This window comes from Ammospiza nelsoni, chromosome 2 (assembly GCF_027579445.1).
Source record: "Ammospiza nelsoni isolate bAmmNel1 chromosome 2, bAmmNel1.pri, whole genome shotgun sequence".
Taxonomy (NCBI): domain Eukaryota; kingdom Metazoa; phylum Chordata; class Aves; order Passeriformes; family Passerellidae; genus Ammospiza; species Ammospiza nelsoni.
Window position 1 is genome coordinate 36565617 of NC_080634.1, and position 23439 is coordinate 36589055.

Here is a 23439-nt window from a genome sequence, read left to right on the forward strand (position 1 = left end):
GGGAGATTACAGGAAGATCAGCCTGAAGGCCTGATGGTTGCATCTTGCACTGCCATGTGGAATGTTAGGCTTTAAATCAACCCCTCACTCTTTTTGTTCTGTAAAGTTTCAGGGAACTGCAGGAGTCTTGGATATTTGCTCATGTTATCCAGGGACCAACCTGGGGAGCAAACAGAGCATTCTGCTCAGAAATGAAACATGCCCTAAAAATTTGGGGCATATTTACTCTTCCTAGAAAATAGCCCTGATGGGTGTTTCAGGCTGCATCTATCACCGGTTCAAAGGGGACATCATGGAAAAAATGCAGCCTGTCATGAAATGGGAGAAAAAAGCCAATCTCTACCTGCTGACTGACACTCCACCGTTCTCTGAATGCTCCACTGTGGAGGGAAGGCAGATGGCACACGCTTGGGGTTGGGAGTGGATGTATTTCCATCCACGTAACCCAGAACTTCAATGCAAAATTAAAAGACAACTCATGTGGCCTTTTTGGTCCTGCAAACTGCAGATTATTCTTCCTACATGACAGTGGAAAATGATTTTGTGAGGTGTGATGACTACGAGCAAACTCCTAGATGCTCCCTATGGAATGGAGCCCATCGCGCCTAGCGATTGCAGCACGTACTGTGTTGTGTGTAATGCCCTTTTCACTTATTTGCAGCAGAGCCATGGCAGATGCCCATCTCACAAATGCTCAGTCGAAACACCTGCCTGGATACCCATTCAGCACTCTACCGTAAGTTTGAGCCTTTTAATACAAAGATTTGAGGGACTGAATGGTAAGTCTCTGTGCTTGGAGCTGCCCTGGGCAGGTAAAATTTCCATAATTAATGCATTTGAGAAAGAACAATAATGAGTCTTAAGTCTAGACCAAGCTCCTTGGGAAGCCTAAACTGTTGATGTGTTGAGTTGTGGCTTAGCAGTTCTTCTCCAGAAGTTCAGACTCTTCAGGAATTTAATGCATTCAACTTGGAGCTTGGTATAGGGTGATGGTGGAGTCCAGCTTAGGGAGTGCAGAGTTACTGTTGATTTCTGTAACTGGGCCCCAGCTGAATGTGGTAACTGGGAACTGTCCAGATCCAGGTGGTGGTGCAGGGAAGGGGAAATGATCTTTCCTTTTCCACATTCTTATGCAAGAAAGACTGATGATTTCAAGTGCTTTACAGAATATTAAGTAGGAATTTGTCCAGCATAGGTAACAACAGCTTTTGGGATGATGGATAATGAGTAAAACTTGGTCTGCTGAGTTTATAGGAAATTTCTGCTGTAAATGCTTTCCTCCTCCTGCAAATTAGATGACTTCAGTGAGATTTGCTTTTAACTATCAAAGTCTGAGTAATATTTGAGAAGGAAAAAACCTAACTGTGGTCAAGTTGACACTGCTTTGATTTATGTCTTGTCTGAACATGCATTGTAGATAGAGCCAAATCTTTGGGTGTTGGAAGTTAGAGGGCTGACTAATAGAGCTCTGATAATTTATTGCACCTAAGGAATTGGCAAGATTTCACTGACATCTCCATTGGCTCTGGACCACAGCATGATGTTGGTCCACAGCTATCAACTTGTCACCTTTTATGAGTAGATGAATGAGAAACAAATTCAAGTCGTCACTCTTGCTCAGTCTGTCACTAATATTGCAATTGATTGTAAGCTCTGGGGTTTTGATCGTCTTTATATTATGTTAAAATTGTTTGTGTTATTGTTTGTCTGTATGATGACACCCACTTAAAAATATCGATTGAACTACCCAGTCTTTTACCAGGTGAGGATCCAGGCCAGTAACTTATTAGCTCGTTCTAATTATTAGTTTCCATTTTTGAAGACTTTGGACTGACTTTGTGGTGTGGTTTATGTTGTTTTGTGTTTATGTTAAGAGGATTGCAGCATGAATGGTAGTGTGAGGCTTTGAGAACTGGAACTGTGTTGAACATTTGTAGCAAATCAAGAGCAGTTGCACTCAGTGCAACGTCATGACCTGACTTTTTATATAGCAGCTTTAAATGCCTTGGGCATTTTTAGGATACTTATTTCTTAAACCATAAAAAATAAGTGTTTGAGTATTCTTTGCTTGTCTCTTGTTAGATATCTGTGCATGCATATAGTGTCACAAAAAATGGTAAGCTGAAGATTGAACTTTGTTCTCTTTCTAAGCATGAGAAATTGTCTAAGATCAGAATAACTTCAAGTGTTATTATTTTTAAACTGTTAGAGTGGAAACTGGTTCTGGGACCAATATTAGTTAACATCTTAATCAACAAAACAGACACTGGGATTGAGTGTAGCTCCAGCAAATTTGCAGATAACACCAAGCTGAATGGTGCAGTTGTTATGCTGGAGGTAGGAGATGCCATCCAGAGGGACTGTCACAGGCTGGAGATGTGCACCAATGTGGACCTCATTAAGTTTAACAAGGCCAAGTGCAAGGTGCTGCGCTTGAGTCAAGATAATCAGCAGTATCAGCAAATACTGTGAGATGTGAGATAAATTAATTGAGAGCAGCCCTGAGAAGAAGGAATTGGGGGTACTGGTGGGTAGAAAACTTGACATGAACAGGCAATGCACACCCCCAGCCCAGAATGCCAGTTGTATTCTGGGCTTCATCCAAAGCAGTGTGGCCAGCAGCGTGAGGGAGGGGATTCTGCCCTTCTCCTCTACTGTGATGAGACTCCACCTGGAGTGCTGTGTCCAGCTCTGGGATCCCAGCATAAGAAGGATGTGGACCTGTTAGAGCAGGTCTAGAGGAGGCCAAGGAAATGATTAGAAGGCTAGAGTGCCTCTTCAGCAAAGACAGGGTCTGTTTGCCCGGGAGAAGAGAGACCTTATCATGGCCTTTCCCCATTTAAAGGAGGCTTATAAAGGAAGACAGGGACAAAATTTTGAATAGGATCTTTAAAGACAAGACAAGTGGTCATGTTTTTAAGCTGAAAGAGGGTAGAGTTAGATTGGACATAAAAATGGAATTCTTTACTGTGAGCTTGGTGAGACACTGAAACAGGTTGCCTAGAGAAGTTGTGGATGCTTCATGCCTGGAATTGCTCAAGATTAGGCTGGATGAGACCGGACAACCTGCTCTAGTGAAAAGCATTCCCGCCCATGGGTGGGACTAGATGGTCTTTTAAGGTATTTTCTAACCCAGGCAATTCTGAGTGTATGAAAAAAAAGCCCCCAACTTTCTATTAGAGTATATTTCAACCCTTCACTTGGTTGCTATTTTTTTGATTGTAGAGTACAACATGTGGTCCTTGAGGTAATTGCCTACTTAAAGCTTGTTATTATCTGTATTTTTTCTTGATTATAGAAACTGAATAGAGTGAAGGCAAATAAGTTGTAATTCCCAAGTACCTTCTGCTTCTTTTTTATCAAGCAGTATTCTTCTCAGCCAAACAGACAAACTGTCTGTCTTATCTGTATCACATACTTATAAGCACATTTTACTATACTTGAGTAGACTTATTTTCCTGGGAGACTAATGCAGACAGTTGGAGAAAATTAAATCAGACAGAAATTAACTTCGAGTGGTCGATATTTTCCCTATCTGTTTTCAACAGTGTTTTTTAGCTGACTTGCCTTTATCACAGAAAAATATCTGTGAATCATCAGCGTTTTGACAGAAAGCTGATTAATGAAATGAAAACTTCTAGTGACACATCAAAGCATATTGCCTCTTAAAAAGTCTTGAAGGGGAAAAAAAAAGCAGACATCTGGCCAGTTGTGGCAACTCTATTAGATGAGGACAGCATGTGTTTGGATGTCTCTCAACAGTGGTGCAGGGAACGGTGTCGAGCAATGAAGGAAAAACAAACTGCTAGGAAAGGTATCCTCTTTCATCAGTTGTGCTGGCTGTGTCACTGAGGATGGCATGTGTCTGCGGTCTCCTTTTTCAGTATTTTTTATATAAAGCACTATGTCCTCTCTTGGGAGGGCCTTTTGCATCTAATGCAAGAACCAGGAGATGTGGCAGCATTGCTGTTATGTAACAGTCTGAATTTTGCCATCCCTAATTTACCATCCTCTTTGAATTTGTCGATGGTTCTTGCAGTTAAGATTCTCAATTCTGTTTGGCAACTCACCATCTGCAAAAGAGGCCATAAGTGCATACTGACTTTTTGTGCCTTCACAATGTCCTTAATTAGATTCATTTTGAGTCTGAGAGTTTTAATCAAGGCTATTACCTAAGGGTGGCTTTGTCTGCACTTGCACTTGTAGTCATGTCTTCCAAAGGATTGTAATGTTTGATTATAAAATACTGCAAAAAGAGTTCACTGTACTGCTCTCCATGAAACTTCACCTCCCTATCGCTGTGGCTGCTTGCTAGCTAGATCCATTATGTAAAGATAATGAAGTGTCAGAAGCTGCACCTGTGTTGCAAAAACATTTGGGGCTGTCTTTCCTTCTTGCCCACTTGACAGCTTTTCTTGAGCTTGGCACTCAGCACAAGCATTCACCTTAGATCACCCTGCAGCATATATAGGATTCCTCTGCATATCCCTGCTGCATTCTCAGCAGAGCTCTTTGGCCCTCTGTTCTAGCCCACGGAAAAAATCCCTTTTGGGCATCATTTGCCATGGAGAAGCAGCAGGAAGAAGCAGTAAAAGGGGTGTGAGCACAAAAGATTAAGGATCTGGCACATGCCTTAAGCAAAGCCTCATTCAGCATCAGCTGCCCCCTAAATATGAAGAGGGTGACAGTGAATTTAAGGGAAGGTGAACCTAAAGAAGGTCCTTGCAGGGTAAATGCAGCAGCTGTACCTGCTGCTATGGCTCATGGACTGCAGATTTACACGGGTGCCAGGCTGTTCTGCAGCTGAACTCTCAGCTGAACCTTTTAAACTCTGCAGCTGAACTTTCTGCCCCTTGATTTGCCATCTATCCATAGCACAAGGAGAGCAAGTATCATTCCTCTTTGAACCTGCATATGTTCTTGTTTTATTTACATGGGATAGGTCTGTATGCAGAGGATGTAGTTACTCCTGTTTTTTCTTTTCCTGGTTTATTGGGAGCACTGGAGGAACAAGAATGCACTAATGCCCTGCACAATTCTGAATTTAGCCTGCCTGATTGGAGAGTTAAGCCATAAACATTCCTGGTTTAAACAAATCAAGGCTTTTGTATTGAGATTCACTTCACGGGAGTTGTTTTAAAGAAATTTGTACTTTTGGAAGATGACTTTGAAGATGCAAGTTAATTTTGGTGGTTGTGATGTATGGAAAGAATGTTCTGACATGATATGGAGCCAAACAGAAACATATTGCAACATGCATATTCTGAATTGGTCTCCGGCTATGAGCCTGGGAGAATTTTTTCTGAAACCAGTCTTGCTTTTGTTAAAGACAAAACAAATAGAAGTCTCTGTTTGGCAGGAGTCAGCTCTCTCCTGGGACTAGTGTTGTGCCTCCTAACGATGTCCCATCCTCTCCTGTGTAGATGTGCTCTATAAAATAAACAGATTGCTCTGCACTCCAAGAAATGCATTTTGCAGGGACTCTCTGAGCTTTAAGTCTTTTTCCATTAAACCCCTGTTGGCTAATAAATTTCACTCACAACCCAAGTGGTGGTGAATGCTTTTTGTGGATAAACTGAAATATTTGAGAACAGAGCTATTAATACAGTGCTTCTTCTGTCTTTCACTTCAGTATTTAATGGCAATGGAAAATTCTGAGTGCTAAAACCCAGCTTTATTTTTAAAGGAGGTATTAAAGTAATACTATGCATATTTCTGCTAGGTCTCTATATTCCTGCAAATCTTCTTCATTCCTAAGTCTCCTGTACCTCTCCTTGCCCAATGCTCAATGCAGTTTACTGTCCAATTCTCTAAAAGGCATGGTTAAAAAACCCTGCAATGCTGAGTTTGTTACCAACTGCTAGCTATGAAGATGCTTTTTTAAACAGCCACTTAAATCCCCCTTCCCCTTGGATAGCTCTCTGAATCTTCCTTGTTTTCACCACCCCTCCCCAGCCTTCCCTGGGGAAAAACATGCTGTTCCTATTGTTGTTGGCAGTAGCTGGAGGTGCTGAAGATTCTCTCCTGTAATCTGATTTATGGATTCAGTGGGGAAAATTTGGCTTACTAGGCTAAGGTAGTGTTGGATTAGCAGTAAACCACAGCACATCCCAGCAGGACAGCAAATGCTTCATGCTTGGGTAGATAGAGGCATGGGCTAGCAGAGTATCTGTAAACAGGAGGGATTAGGCTTAGGAGCAAATTTGGAGAGAGCTCAAGCAAAAAAGCCATTTACTCCACTATTTTATCAAGTAGAAAGGAAGAAGTGGGATACAAGATTTCTTGAAATGGCAATAGCCTTTTGATAATGAAATATATATACCTAATTTATAACATATATGGTCCTTCATCCCATTGCAGTTCCCAGTGAAACTATGGAAGGGTTTCAAAACTGCAAAACAAGCTCAGAAACTCTGAAGATAAGTTGATAGTATATGTAAAAATTTTTATGATAAACATTAAGCTGCTCAAAACCATTATCTGCAGGCTGACCCACATAGCTGCTTGACATCATCATCAGGAAACATTTTACATGAGTTACTTGCAATGAGTAATCTCATTAAGCTGACATTATGTATAGGATATTTGCTGTCTTTATTGCTTTCTTTGTTTTATGGAAAGCACCAGGATGTTTCTGCAGCAGTCCCAGTCACAGAAGTGTAGCAGTGCATAATTTAGAGCAAAGTATTTCTAACTTGGTTATAGAAATTTTGTTAAAGCCGAAACCTAGTATTGATCTTTATGAGAGCAATTACTTAAAGTTACTTTTATGGAAAAGCAAATATAGATTTAACTACTTAAAATGATTGCAGCTTATGAGGTTTATGAGCAAAAAATTTTAAACAACACTTAATTTTCTTCTGGACACTATTTCAAAATTCTGTTTTAAGTGCTCATTTAGCCAGGCAACATTTTGACAGTGTTACTGAAGTTTAAAACCAATGTGCACATCCAATTTCTACAGTATTCATTATTTATTATTCCCAGAGGGAAAGCACTGTTTGAGTATAGTTTTTGTGATAGGCTATACTTAGCTTGGGGGTTATATACCAGAGATATTGCTACTCAAAAGCCACGCTCTCCTGACATGGGAAATTCCATGCTAAGGTCAAACACAAGTGAGTCAAACATTCTGGGTTTATGGCAATATACACAAAACCCAAGTTAGCTCTGCTCTTTATTTACAACCTGCAATAACCAGAAAATATGGCCGTTATGACTGCTCAGATGTGCTTCTAGTCCCCAGTAAAGTCAGAAAATTTGTTTTCATTATTTTTCTCTTAGTTGTGCTGCAATATAACATGAAACAATGATCTAATACTTTTTTTGGAGGAAACCAAAGAAGTTGAGCATATAACTTAAAAAAGTGTATGTGCATGTAGCCAACAGGTGAAGGGGAGCTCAAATGGAAGAGTAGGACTCTTCCTTAGAGGTCAGTAATTCCTGTCATGCTATCTCACTATATGTTAGCAAGCAGCCTCACTGCCTCATGCTGTAGTAAAAATCTATAGATGAAACTTGTGGGAGAAGCAGATGTGGCAGAAAAAAGATAGAAACTGTGCCTTGCTCAGCAGTATTTGATAATGATGCTGACAATGAAATTCATCTGTCCAGATTCATGTTGTTGGAGAGCTATAAACACTTTTGAGGGACAGTTCACCTTTACACTGGTGTGAATGGATTGGGTTATGGAAGACTGTTTCTCCTGACTAATGATACAGGAGACTGGGCAGCCAGCTCTGGCACAGTGTCTGAACTGAAGGTGTATCCTGTGGTTTTCTCAGTGTTGCCCAAGTCTGTGGCAAAGTGTTGAGGTACAACCACACACATGCACAAGACTTTCCTTCTAGGTACTCCAAAGACACATTTCATTATAGTTATCCTTTTGGAACTGTAGAGTCATTAAGCTTGGAAAAGACCTCTATGATTATGGAGTCCAGCAGTTAACTCAGCACTGCTCACCACTAAACCAAGTCACTAAGTCATCTGCATGCCTTTTGAACAGCTCCGAAAGTGGTGATTCCACCACTTCCCTGGGCAGCTTGTTTCAATGATTGAACGTACATCAATGTACCTCTTTTCAGTGAATAATTTTTTCCTACTATCCTGACTAATGTTCCCCAGGTGCATCTTGTGTCCATTCCCTCACATTCTGTCACTGCTGTTTGGGGGAAGAGATTGATTTCCAGCTGTCTACAACCTCCTTTCAAACAGTTGAAGAGAACAAGAAGGTCCCAACTCACCCTCTTTTTCTCCAAACTAAACACCCCTGACTTCCTCAGCTGCTCCTCATAACTTGTGCTCCAGACTCTTCCCCAGCTCCATTTCCCTTCTCTGGACACTCTCCAGCCCCTCAATGTCCATCTTGCAGTGAGGGGCCCAGAACTGGACACAGGATTGGAGCTGTGGCCTCACCAGTGCCCAGTACAGGGGACAGTCACTGCCCTGCTCCTGCTGGCCACACCAGTGCTGATCCAGGCCAGGGTGCCGCTGGCCTTCTTGGCCACCTGGGCACTGCTGGCTCAGGTTCAGCTGCTGTCAGCCAGCACCCCCAGGGCCTTTTCTGCTGGGCTGGATTCTGGCTGTTCTGCCCCCAGCCTTTAGCACTGCCTGGGCTCATTGTCAGCCAAGTGCAGAACCCAGCACTAGGCCTTGTTGAATCTTGTACTATTGGCCTCAGCCCATCAATCCAGCATGTCTGGATCCCTCTGCAAAGCTTTACTACCATCAATAGATAGGTAGAGCTGCTACTAATTTACAGGCAAAATGCAAATGAAAACAGGATTGGATCTGGGCACAGCCCAAGCTGTGTAGAGGTATTACAACATCTCCCAGAGTCTGGTATTGTATCTAATGCCTTTTTCCTTAATACCTTGAAAAAAAATCTGTTTAACATAATAGACCATATGTTTTAGTGGCATTTTCATTGGTACTTTTGGATTGCAAGTCCTATTTTTCATTCAGTGCATACATACTGTATAATGTCATTTGCACTTAAAGGGCTCTGGGAACCTAAAAGTCTCTCTTTATCACATAGATGGCTATAAACTGCCATATTAGCAAATGTGTTCTGCAAAGATTTATTCCTGGAAAGTTCTGAATGCCTCCTGTAGGGTGCTTGGGGGTCTTCCCTTTAACCCTGTTGGTATCATTCATATGCCACTCTAAATAAGCACGGGAATCCTGCTCTGGGACTGGGACAGCTTATATATCAGGGAGGTTTTGCAAGGCATTTCACAGGAAATGAATGTGAGAAGCTTCTTTGAATGCTGATAGAAATTACTCTTCCCTGCAGAGTACTCATTTCTTTGCTGTTTGAAACTTTTTTTTCCAGTTGTGAACAAATGCAAATTAGGATTTGTTTGCTTTTATTTGTTTGTTCTGGGCTCTCTAAGGAAGCAGGGAATATAAATTTCCTGTAAAACATATAATTGATAAGCTGTTACATGTCACAGGAAGAATGTGAATTATAGGTCTAAATGTACTCTGTTTGCAGAGTTTTGAAAAACAGAGCTTCAATTATCCATGCAAACAGAACTGAATTCTGTCATCCCTTCCTGGGATTTGAGTCTTGCCAAAACCCAAAGGTTCTCAGCCTTGGGAACTTCAATATCCATCTCTCTAGGTCAGTGACCCTGCATGAATTTTTCTTGGTGGACATCTCCTTTTTTTTGCATCAAGACTCATCATCTTACATGAAGTCACAGGGATAAATATTTGCTTAAAGTATTTAGCATTAATTACAGATTCAGACACATCCTGTCAGTCATTCTAACAGTGCCTATTTATGTAATCCACAGTAGGGCCATCTCTCCTGCCTTGGATGCTTCACTGGATTTCCTCAGCATCTGAGCATCTCAGCATGTTAATTTGTTTTCACAAGATCCTTGTGAAGAAGTTGGGAAAGCTGTTATCCCCATTTTAAAGACAAGGGTGAGAAGCAGAGAGGTGGAGAATATGACTGCATTGTGTAGGGATACACCGAGCATATCAGCTCTGGAACGAGTGCTGCACTGAGGGTAATTAACCCAATTAACCCATAATAAAGGCAATAGTCCATGCATAATGTCACATCTTTGTACTTTTCTGTGCCATGCAGCTGGTCAGCTCTTGAAGCAACATTTGGACTTTGTAACAGAGCAGTGAACAACAGAACAGAATAATCATCTTCTGTGGAAAGGGAGGTTTAAAAAATATTCACCATCACAGGTATAATTTCAGAAGAGGGTTTTGCTACATCAGTTTGGTGGCCTGGGCCACCCCTTTGCTGGGTTATTTTGTGGCTGAGGAGCAAGGGGACAGTGACAGTCTGCAGGAGCTGTCAGATCTGCAAGCTGCTCCAATGTCACTGTCTTTGCTCAGAGTGAGTTTCAGGGCAGCTTCATTTAGAGGCTACGCATTCTCTATTCCTCTGAATTGTTTATAGTGTATGGTGGAAACATCTAAAATAGGACACTGTAGAATGAAAGAAACAGCAAAACCACAGGAAAGTTGAAGCTTTTCCTCCCACAAGTATATATTATGTATATGTATTTTTATACATAGATTTCAGTATCTCCTCCTTTGTGCTTCTGTGTCAGCTCCTGAGTTTACCCCAGTTGTACTTATCTCTGTTGCATAAATAACTCTCTGTCCCTCTCTCCAGTTAATCTAAACCTGCAAGTGTTCACTCCTGTTCTTTTTTGCTGTGCCATCTGCCTCTCAGTCTTACTGCTGTGTTACTCCCTTTTCTGCCACCAGTGTCAGATTTTCTGAGAGAAGCCTGGGTCTTGAAATATTTTTGGAGTGGAAGGATGGTTAAGGGAGTGCTCTTCCATGTTTTAGTGCTCTCTTTTCACCCACAGAACAGCTCTTACATTTTCTTCTTCCCTGCCATGTCCTTATTTATGAGGTACTTAGGGATATTCCTATTTGGATAAACATTTACTATTTTTAACCTGTTTATCCTTGCAGAATAGGTAATCAGAAAAAGCCAGTCATGAGTGAAGAACTGTGATTTCTAACACTGGATAGCCACCTAAAAATATTTAAATGTCATGACTGTAGAAGAATGGCAATACTGAGTTGAAGGATGGGGGATAAACCTCAGGAGAGGGAACCCAGTCATCTGCTGTTACAGGGAACACAGTCATGTAAAATTTCACTTGAGAATTTGGAAATTATTCACTGTCAGACACTTCTAACTTCTGCTGTCATCCTAGGCAGGTCTCTGCTACTCGATGAATGTGTCAGATAAAGCACATACCATGCTATTTAAAGATTGGTCTCACTAAAAAGCCAGGTGAATAACTCACCTGAGAATTTGTGGTCTACCTGGATTTGTCCTGCTGCTGTAAAACTGAGTGCTGTCTGTTGCATCTTTGCACAGTGGAGCCTTTGGTTGTAAGCTCAGCCCAGGTCTGCCTGCTAAAAAGCAAATTTAGTCACATTTGGCATTAGCAGACCCAGTAATTTTAAATGGTCCATAAAACTTAAAGCTGGCCACAGGAGAGAGAGCAAAAGCCCCAAAGGATCTCTGTACCTCTGCAGATGGTAGAAGTCCATGGTTGATGCTTAGAGATAAGATGTGGTAAGAGTACAGAGTAATAGTTCCCTTGGAGTATCTTTCCTGCTTCCAGAATTAGGAGTTTAATGGCTTCTTGGGTTTGAGGTTACAGCTTCTGGTAGACCAAAACTCCTTAAAATAAGAATTGGATGAGTAGAACAAAACTCTGCTATCATATATGTAAATCTATATTTGCACCATTGCAACAGGGCAGGGTTTGGTTTCTCCCTCTCTCCCTTGATAGTAAAAGTGATTAAATCTTAGAAGTTTGGATCCTCTCCTGTACTTTTTTTAAAATAAAGAACTGGTTTGATAATAAAATCTTGGCATTTACTTTTATCAGTTCTTAAGTATAGTAAAGAGAGTACTGCTTATCAGTTTTCTAGTGTAGCATATATTCTACTTTAATAATAATCTGCTCAGCTATGCATTTTCTCCCCCTCTCGATATGTGCATGAAAGGTGCCTTTAGAGATTTAAGGGGGCGATTTGAATAATGATTTTTTTTTCAGCTATCCTTCATTAAATTCAAATTGCCCCTAACTTTCTGCAACATCACTTCTATGGAAACTCAGCATCCACTAAAATAAAAAATGTCTTTCAGCGGATCTTACCATTTTTCTTACTTATTTTCTATTGCTTTTTGAGTATTTTTTGTTGCATAGTGGCTGATACAAAATTTGGAAGCCCTTGTAAAGTTATTCACAGTATTTCTTTTCCATTTAATGGTAGTTCTTTGGATAAGACCTTCTTTTGTTTCAGTAAAATCAGTGACAAAATTGATTTTGAAGTGAAACTAGAAAGGTGTTCTCAGTTTATCACCTCTGAAAATGAAAAAATTTGCATTCATAGCATTCACAGTAGTAGTTTACTGTATTGCATGTTTATTGGGTTCTTAGATGTGCTTAACTGCTGTTAAGCAGTAAAATTCAAGAAAATGGAGATTATTGAATGGTCTGTTTGCTAAACCAATCTTGACATCTTTATTCATACATGTGTGATTACGTTACCACTTCCATATGGTATTTTGGATGTGGAGGTTCACTACTATTTTTTTTTTTACTTTGTTTGGTAGTGATAATCTACAGAATCAGGACAGTTTTGTTGGGGGTGGGAGTTGTTTTGTGTTCTGGTTGATAGGTAATTAACAAAAGTGTCAGTTAATTTCTAAGTACTTGTTGCTGGTGAATTTGCATAAAATGCAGAGCATCATTGTCGATCTGAGGTAGAGTGGGATTAGTTAAAAGCATTCAGGAATTGTTCTAGAGGAAGTTCTGCATTCTGGCTTGCTTCTGACAGACCTTAACATAAATGACCCTGTATGTCCCTTAGCTTACACCAAGCTAGATAGATAGCAAATGCTTGCTGGTTTCCCTGAGATCCCAAATTTCTTTGAGATCTATTCGTGCATACAGTACAGCATAACTGTGTGGTATGATTTCAAATTCCATATGTAATTTTCCAGGGTCAACATTAATTGCTTTTAATCTTGAAACCAAGAATGAAAGAAAAGTTATTGAAAAACACATATTTTATTGTATTAAAAAGGACTTGACATTTTAATTTTTTTTAGGAGGGTAAGGGAGACAAGACAGGAGATGGGGAAAAAGCTCATTGCTTTAGGAGTTTTCTTTTTAGATGCAAACCCAAAATATCGACATAATAGCATACTTTATATCAGAATTTTAGAAAAAGCGACTTCAGAAATCTATGCATCATAGATGCAGGCTGAAACTGTCAATGTTCAAGGTGGTTTGAACTTTTTTCCTTTAAAGTAACTTGACTTAAAAGCATAGAAAAATAAATGCTAGTTGGTTTTTTTACCATTCTTTTATTTAGTTCTTACCACTGCAGTCTTTATATTTTTGTTCTTGACTTATTTTTTCTGTTTATTCTTCACTGACTAAAGATACTGTCACACCTGCATAAGCCTCAAGTTTATCTTGCTTTCTGAGCAGGAACCAGAAGACCTCAGCTGCCATGAAATTGAAAAGGCTGAAGAATAACAGAGCAACTTGTTCCCACTTCTATTCCCTACCCCAGATGAGCTCCCATGAAACACCCTCTGAAAGTGCCAGTCTAGAAGATGTGGATGCATCACAGGACTATGAAGTCCTGGTTCCACATAAGCAATTCAGTGACTGAAATGCATCTTGGATAAAAATTAAGTTTCCAAGTAGGCAGTTTATGAAACTCATGTCCATTCCCATCTCTGCCTTTTTCCCTGCTTGTATTTCTCCTAGGTTTCAGGCACCAGACTTGCCAGAAGTACATTTCCCATCCTTTTTGCTGAAGTTCCTTCATCTCTCCAGGTACAACTGGCCACATTTTGCAGGGGGGATGAAGACTTCCTCTGTCTGAACCTTATTTGTTGCTGCTGGTGGTTGTACTCTCCATAGTGAAGCTTACGCTGAGCTCTGAATTTCCCTTTGCAAGAATGCAGTTATACTGAGAGCATCCTAGCTAGCTTTCATCCATCTTTTGAGGGGAAAAAAATGAAGCAATCCTACCTACCAAGAGGGGAGTTTAGGGGTTTAGACATGGGAGTAGGGTTGAGAGCTTTTGGAGATCTATTGTGATTTTTTAGAAGCACAGATCAGGCAGGCATTTGCAGTAGAATACAGGGAATTTGAAAATATAGCCATTTATCTCCTCTCTTACTTGCATTTCCCCCTGCTTCTAGGCAACATGCTGCTTTTTCTGAATTTTGTCAATTGTAATTTTCATGAACTGCATTGCAGAAATGAGTACCTAAGGCCTATATCAGGCAGCTCTTAGGATCACCACGCTTCATCGATCTGCAGCCATTTCCATTGTGCTCTTCTCAAGGTGTGGCAGAGATGTTGATGACAATATGACAATGTTAGTGTCACCATCTAACAGGGGCAAGCCACCCTGATTGTAGAATGTCATGGACAAAGTGGAATAAAAGGTTAAACAGAGGTGATGCTTATGGACTTAAGTAACTGTCTTTTTCTGAGTGTATTTGCAAGGATTTCTCTTAAGACACATTACCTTTTCCTAAGCCTTTGCAGATGGACATTCCTATGCTAATTTGTGGAAGAAAAAGGTCAAGAACTGCAGTACTTAAACTACATTGCTCAGACAAATCATGGCAGAAAGTTAGGAAAGGTAGGCAGTTTAAAATAATTTGGGAGGCTCAGCAAACTCTTAATGTGAAATTTAAGTGAACTGTAGCTCAGTTACTTCCTACTCTCTAAGTGTGGTAATATGCATTGGCAAAAATAGTCTATTTTATACTGACTGATCGTCTTCATTTGACAGGTTTGCTGTGAGAAAAGATTTAGGTGTCACTGTGAGTAGCTCATGAATTAGATTTCAATTCCTTATAAAATAATTGGAGATGAAAATCAGTAAAGTCTAGAGGGTAATAGAAGTTTGGGTAAACAAACAGCATGATTTTTATAGAGAACAAATCATACAAGACACACTTAATTGCTTGTTTTGATAGAATTGCTAAATTATTAGCTGCGCTTGTACTTTTTAGAGATAAACTTTCAAAAACATCAAGAGTAGTTAGGTACCCAGCTCCTGCTGGTTTTAAGGATTTGCTACATTATCTGTGGAAGTTTTAAAGAAAAGTTCATGTTAATTGGTTTGGAGTTTAGTCTTGCTACATGACTTTTTAGACCCCTGGGAGTGACTGTGCCCTGATGGATATATATGAGTTGTGTAAGGAGAATGGCACTCTTTCCAGCACCAGTATTATATGCAGACTTGCTTTGTATTTTCATTAATGACTGAGAAGTCTGGCTCAGAGCAGCATGCCAAGGAAAGATAAAGGCAAAAAATTCGAGAAGCTGTGAGCATTAATATGTTAATATAGTCCTGCAGAAGAAAACTCCCATCTGAAACCTCATCAATCCCCCTGAAAACCAAAACCTAAAGTGGAACTTTTAATGGGAATAACAGATCTTAAATAGTTTTGGTGGTAAATTCCACATACCACCTGAAGAAGAGAGATTGGACAACTCTTGACAAACAGTGGTGAAAAGATTCCATTTGCTGAGTCTTCTCAAAGAATTTAGAAGACTTTCTGAATTCTTTCAAATCGTCTAGTTGCTCTGTGGACCAAAGCAAATTTAGAGGTCATTAATGCAGGTAGATCAAAGGCAGACAATAGTAGCATTCACACCTAATAACACACCCCCCCCAAAACAGATCTTTTGTACTGGGAGATTGAAGAGAAGCCAGTAATTTGGACAAGTAAATGTAAATCTGTTAGATCACCTCACCTGTCTGAACTCCTTGGAACTAAATATGTACACCTTTTCTGCTATTATATAATTGGAAACTCTCCAAAGGTGGCATATATTGTGTCTGTTTTACTGGAAAAAGTTGAAACATAGTATATATTTTTTACTAGGAATCTAGAAGGAAGGGAGATAATACAGCTAAAGGAAATGGCAGGAAGCAAATTTGGCTGAAGTTAGTGATATCTGATTCAAAACAGATGTCCTCAGACAGCCAGTGGTCAAGACTGGGAAAGAAATGAAAGGAAAATAGAAAGGGAGGGATACTCTGTGGGGAAGCAGGAAATTTGTTGAAGAGGGACACAGGGATGAACTGGGACCAATCAATCAGATATGCTTACAGTGGCAACATAGGGAATGAGGTGGAGAAAATAGAAAGCCCTTGAATGATGAGGGTAGGAGGCAAATCTCTATTGAACAATTGACTAGTGAAAAATCTGTGGAAGTGCATCAAGAACTAGGTTTTACTGCTTGACAGCCACCCAGGAGATAAAGGAAAAAAGGAGATACTTGTAAAAACCACATTTGGCAGCTTTCTAGGAGCTAATTAAAAAAGAAAACACAACCCTCCTCACCACTACCACCCCCACCAAATATTTAGGCTGTGTCTTTTATAGGATCCTACTTTTGGTAGAATTGAAATGCATTAAATAATGAACTTAATGTAGTCAGTGTGAATTGAGATCAGGAGGAACATGAGTAATACCACAAAGAAAATAAAGGAACATGAAACACCTTTAAGACTGGAAGTTCAGACGTTGAGTTTGATGGCTTATTCTCCATGCATTTAGTCAAGGGAAAATTAAAGAACCTGTGGAGGGGGAGTGAGAAATAAAAGTTTATGTTATATGAGTGAAAAATGAATCTTCTCTATCAATATGATCCTCTTTATTAGCTGAATTGTGAAGATGATGTTTATCAGCTGCCAATCTTTGAGATAAAATAATGTAAATCTAAGTCAAAGTCACCCAGAAAAATATGTATTAGCTTGAAAACTGGCCTGAAAGGATAAATTATAAGTAAATATTTTCACCCTATGTTTATGTAAAAAAACCCCAACAAAACAGGACATAAAGCAGGGTTTCTTATAAATTCAGAATTAAATGTATATGAAACTATTTTTGAATAATCATTGTTTGCTTAAAGCCTATTGTTGTTGAGATTGTAATAATTGATATTTAATTTCACTGAGATTAGAATGGAATGCCTTTTGGTGGCTCTAGTGTGTCTGAAACATCCCTGCTGAAGAGCTCAGGGGAGATAGGCTGTAGCTGTCTTCAAGAGAGTTCTTTGAGTTGAGGAAGGGTAACCGAACACATGGAAATGACTAAAGGCACATGGGATCAAGCAGGTGGATCCCACCCTTTATTAGCAGGAATTAGTGCAGAATTAGCCAGCACCACAAAATTGTTTTGTTGCTTTACACAGTTGTCTTTCATTTTGTTACTGTGAATAACTCAGTATCCCCATCAAACATTGTCTGCTTGCTCTTATCCTCATTTTCAGGTGATTTATAAGTATTTTGAATTACATAGGTGCCAACAGAGATTCTAAACAGATTTCACTGAAATTGTTCTTCTACAGCAAAACAGTGCCTTTTATTATTAACCTTTATTTTCAATTCTTGTCAAGCTTTTAAATCAATGGAGGATCTGCTCTTTTAACTCCTGAGAGCATAGTTTATTTATAAGACTTCTGTGAAGGATGGCTTTCTTGTTTTTTTTTTGGAAATCCAAGCATTAACCAAGCTCATCTTTGTGATTGTTGTCTCATTTGATGGAAGAGACTTAAAAAGCCTGTGAACAATGTCTGTGGTATGTTCAATCCAGCTTGATTTTTCCTTTTTTTGCAACATCTTTGTGATCCATCTGGTAATTTATTCATTTGTATAGTTTCTACAATTTTTTTCTGGAGCAGAACGCAGATTATATACTTTCTAATTCCTTACATCTGTCCAAAACCTTTAAAAAAGTTGATGCCATGGCATCAATTTGCCCATTTACAGTCCTTTATCACTAAGTTCAGTTAAGCAATGGGTTGATCCTTGATGATTAATATTTTACTGCATCATATTTGTTCCTTCTGTATTTTTGGCCTGTGTGACTTGTGTGACTTGCTACTATGCATTTTTTATTTACTAAGAGCACTTCAGTTTAGGATAGTTCTTCTTTATTTGTAAAGAAATGTTCAACAGGTAGTGAGGAGTTTTGGAAAAAACCATTAATTTTTATCACAGGTAATCATTATTAAACACCTTGAAGATTTGTTGGGAATTTTTGGTAATAATGAAAGGTCAAATAGTTTTCAATTTTCTCACTGAATAAAGGCCGATATGTAAAAATGAAACCCAGGAAAAAACCCCAAAACCCAAGAACAACGGAAAAAGCAGGCACGATAGTGAAGACAGAATAATCATTGGGGCGCATATATATGTATATATATATATATATATATATATATATATCCACACACAGAAGTAGTGAACAGCCACCACATGGAATTAGAGGCTGTGGAAGATCAAAGAGGAGAGTGTAAAGTTAGGGCAGAAAATAGATTTGTAATATACATGCTTATGTTGTTTGCTGTGAATGTGCATGTTCAGTCTACCAGGGTTAATTGCACATATCCATATCTCAAGGATGATGAAAGCAGAATTAAATGACGGTGTTGCTTTTTAGTGAGTGCTGTGCTATGTTAGAAAACTTTGATTTTCTATTCCTTTGCAGAATTGTACCTTTTATTGAAAAACACTTTGAAGCATGGGAGCTACAGATACAATTTGCACATCCAGACATTCACTGAGTTATTCTTACACTTTGGGATCCTGAAAACCCCTTTACCCTCTCTTCTCTGATGTACACAAAAGTACACACCCTGTAAGACAGCATAATTTTCTTTTTTCTATTTCATGTGCCGAGTGCTTGATGCAAAATGCACATGTGTTATGCCAAAATATGTTGAAGTTATAGCATTATTCTTGAAATCACAGAATCACAGGATTGTTAGGGTTGGAAGGGACCATCATTCTTGAAATCACAGAATCACAGGATTGTTAGGGTTAGAAGGGACAGCTGGACATCCATCCAGTCCAACCCTCAGCCAAGGCAGGGTCACCTAGAGCAGGTGACACAGGAATGGGTCTGGAGGAGGTGGTCAATGTCTCCACAGAAGGAGACTCCGCAACCTCCCTGGGTACCTTTTCCAGTGCTCTGCCACCATCAGTGTAAGGAAGTTCTTTCTTGTGTTGAGGTGGAACTTCTTGTGTTTTAGTTTATGGTTATCAGTCTCTTTGAAACAGTTACTTCTACAAAGAGGGTTAAAATCAATGCATAAAGCCTGTTTCTGCCTGTAGGTATAGAGGAAGGGCCATGGCAGAGCAGGTTTTGTGATAATACATGGTTTTCTGGCTGCCAGCCCAGTGCTCTTACACAAATTGGTGTTTTGTTGGGAAGAGAGGCTCATTTTCCTCAGTTGTTTTGTCAGTCATTAATTTGAAGCCCTCCCTGTTTGGACGTGCTGCAGCATGTTCAGTGAGGCTAAACACATGGAGCTGTGGTACCACTTATTGATCCTGTTGTTCCTGTAGGCAGACTTGGTCCAGGCCCTCTGGAAAGGTACTTCTCCAACTTCAGCTCTTACATTCCTGCCTCTTATGTTTGTACAGGTTATAGACCAACTTATAATTGAAAAAGGAGTTTGTTTCTATTTATTTCAGTGGTCCCATTCCTTAAGTTGAGGAGATGTGAAGTCCGCTGGTACCTTGCACTTGGGCTGACTAATGAGAAGGGAGCTGAGGAAACTCTGAAAGTCTCTGAACTGTTTCAAAGATGCTTTGCTTCACTGCAGGAGGAATTCACTGGATTCCTAAGGCAAAAAAACCTGTAGCAGCATGAAAGGAGAAAAGAGAGCAAGATGATAGAATCATAGATTCCTTAAGGTTGGAAAAGGCCTCAAAAATCATTAAGTCTTTGACCAAATACCACCACGCCCGAAACTGTATCATGAAGTGCCATGTCTGCTTGTTTTTTGAACACTTCCAGGGATGAAAAAACTATAATAGGGAGGAAGAAAGCAGAAAAATCAGAAGTGTATGAAGTGTAATCCTGCTCCTGTTACTTGATGCTGACTGCATCTACAGTTTAAGAATAGTTTAATGACTGTGTAAAGGCTATATTTTACCTTGGATTTTATTGTGCTAACCTCCCACTGACATTTTCACACCAGGATGTATTGCTTCATGACTTGATCTGGGAAAGGTCATTAAAAATAGTTGTGGTCCTTTCACATAGAGGTTTTCAATGCTTTGATGAAAAGGATGTGCCTGCTAACAGGCCCATTTATACTAAACTTGCCCATTGCAGGGCATTCTGATGGGTCTCTTGTATACAGACTACTGAGCTGCTGAAGTGTAAAATGGATTGTAACTGTGGAGTTACTGCTATTTTAAATATAGATTGCACTCAAAATTGAATGTCAACAGGAAATGTTGCAATTTACAGATGTGAAATACTGGTGCATTAGTAAAGTTTTGGAGCTTTTTTATACCTGAAGACCAATTATACAGAAGTAAATCTCTATGTGGACTTCTTTATTTTCAAAAAATCATAGAAAATTTGGATAAAGTGAAGCAGAGAGCAAATACTGAATCTATCATAGAGTGAGACTGGAAAAATGCTTTTTTAACAAGGAAGATTTCTGGCCCATTTATTTGTTGAGAACACCTTCTTGATGGCAAATAAAAGCAAGAAATGGAAGCATCAATGGGAAGTCATTCAAAGTAGTCCCACAATGAATTCTGTTACCACTCAAAAGCTCACTGGATCAAATTGCAGACATGAGTTGTGACTTTCAATAGGCATTCTTATGTATGAATAGTTCTTGGCTCTTTATCTTTTCTGAAATGTGCATGGTTGCATGATTCCTCAATATTGTTACTGATATCAAAAACTTAGATTCAGATTTCAGGTTTCTCTAATGCTGGATCTTTCAGAACTTCTTTTGGAATCCATTACTTGTTTTGATATATGTGACAGGCCCCACAGTTCTCCCCAGTTACTCAGGCAGCATTTCTCCTTCCCTCGTTCCCAAACCCCCACTTAAATCCTTTTCATTGCCATGCATTCCATTCCAGTTTACAGTAGTTGATAATCATACCTGTGAAGTCTTATTTAAATGCTATTTGTAAATGAATGTGTATGTGAATGTGGGATTCTCTTTCTCTCTCTCTCTATCTCTCTCTCAATTTGTTTCTGTGGACTTTCTCCAGAGATTAATTACATTGACCATTTAGTTTATTTTTGCTTTTTACAAAAATTCTTCTAAAATTGGTGATGTCTCTTTGGAATGCTGAAGGCTTGAATCTAATCTGTTGCTTGTGAAGAAGTCAGCAACTTTTTGGTGATAGTCCAAAAAGTGTGTACTGTGAGAGCTCAGTCCAAATTTTGTATTCTATTTTATATCAGTGTCTCACATTGACATCTGTATGTAAACAGTGCTGTGAAAGAATTGGAATGGTTTCCCAAAAGATGAGATCATTACTTATACTATGTTTATAAAAACCACATTATTGCACCACATTGAGCATTAATTGTCAGATTCCATCCATTTTATGCAGAAGGACACGGCGCTCTTGTGGTGATCAGCATCACTAAACCACTAAATAGGCAATTCCTTGTGTAGGTTACATATAGAAATGTACCTGAATTTCTCTTTAAATCTTTTACTCAGTTTCCCAGGAAACATCAAGTCCTGGAATGAATACCAGAGAGTATTCTGGCATGGACATATAACCAACACTAGTCAATAGATCTTGAAGGAGTGACAAGAAGTCTAAGAGATTACGTAAACACAGCAGAACTTATCTGACAGAGAGAAAGGGTCTTTTCACTGTTAACAGAGTAATTTGATCCACATTTCCTGGAATGGCAGTAATACCCTTTACACATTCCATGTAGAGTATGCAGGAATCATTATAAATACTCATTGTAAAGAGTGTGGTACATGCATATGGGCCAAGGTGAATTTAAGTGAAACCCATACACATTGGTACAGGCAGGATTAGACCTATTGGCTCCTGGGTCTCGTTTCCCTGCTTAAATACTGGAAACCACTCTTCCTTAAGGATATCAGACTGCTGAAACCTTATGGAGTCCTTTCTATGCTTCTCTAACCTCTCTGTGGGTGAAGTAGTTTCAGGTGTTCAGCTCATTCTCTTGAAAGTAAAGTAATTGAAGTTTTCAAACTTTAGATTAGCCACTTAATGTACCATGATCCTTGAAGAGAATTCTGTCCCGCTCTTCCATAACTTATTAGAGAGCCACTCTGGATTTCAAAACCACTCCAGGGATCACAGAACACTAACGTCAACCACGGAAAACCAAAGTGGGGAGTCCAGAGAGATTGAAAGATGAGAGCGCACTTATCATTACCCAGGAGATAGAAAATGAAAGCCAAAATCTGTTTGTGACTGGAAGTAAAACAGAGCTTTCCTCACCCTCTTTGCCTGTTCTCCCAAAGACTACCAAAACAGTATTATAGAATAGTAAACCAGCTGTGGGTGACCATATTAATTTGTATTTCCTGAATAGTCATTGCTGCTCTGTATAAAAGCTTTGCCTCTTACTGGTCTGGAAATTGCCTTCTGGTCTGGTCTAGTCAACCAGAGAAGATGAAGTTTCTCCCAGCCATATGAGGCGGAAGAATTGTTTGACAAGACACAGTGCTGTTCTCAGTAGGAGGCAGGCAGTACATGTGCCCTGTTTTTCCCATAGGAAGATACCATTAATTTCAGTAAGTTGCTTAGGAGCATAGGTTCTCATTCAGAGATCAGGTTGGAAATTCAGGACCTTCATGTCTCAGTTCTTTGTTAGTACCCATCCATTTCTCTGCATTCGTGATCATATTTGTTTTAAAAGGGTGTTGAAAAAGTTGTGAGTTACAGGTTTTTATACCTGCTCCATTCTGATTATCCCAGAAGTTTTGCATTGCCCTGCAGCCATCTGGAGCATGAGTTGCTATCCAAACACACATGATCTTGTGTTTCCCTCACTACAGGGCTCCCCACCAGCTCCCAGAGATGTCTTCAGTGGATTTTTTGAAAAGGCTTTTGGGTTTGCTTCTGGAGAGTTTAAAAAGGGAAAATGAAGGGGCAGTTGTGGTGAGTGTACAGAAAGGAATTATTTAGGCTCTAGTTCCAGGAGGAGAGACACCAGATTTGGATCTCAGTCTGAGCTGGGCTTCCAGAGAAGCCTAAATCTCAGAGAGTGTGATAGTTTGAATACAGAATTTATTGGATGGATTCTGGTTTTCTCTTGCTCAGCATACTGGCTACTGGGATTCCCAACCTCAGCTGCTTCGCTCATCCTGATCTCAGCTTGTGGATTAAGTGACTGGTTCTGGGTAATCTGTGGTCTGATACTGTGGATGTGGCAATGGTGTGTGTCACCACTCCCTTTCTAGTCCACACAGGTACCTGTATGGAGCTTTTCCTACTATTTGAGCAGATGTAACAGAAGAGTGCCGAAAGTAAAACCCAACACAACTGAAAATAGTTCCGTATATCAGTAGACCCATACATTATTTATCCATGCTTGAATTTTAATGAAGGGAAATGCCATTTACT

The 23439-nt window shown here is 39.5% G+C and overlaps 1 protein-coding gene across 3 annotated transcripts in view; it reads left to right on the plus strand.

Annotated features, from left to right (window-relative positions):
* The window catches only part of DLG2 (discs large MAGUK scaffold protein 2), a 985669-nt gene that overhangs the window by 165634 nt on the left and 796596 nt on the right, over nucleotides 1–23439 (plus strand). For all 3 annotated transcript variants that reach the window (XM_059492069.1, XM_059492046.1, XM_059492054.1), the window contains exon 6: nucleotides 662–736. In XM_059492069.1, the coding sequence (XP_059348052.1) occupies nucleotides 662–736 (75 nt within the window). The remainder of the gene's footprint in view (nucleotides 1–661; nucleotides 737–23439) is intronic.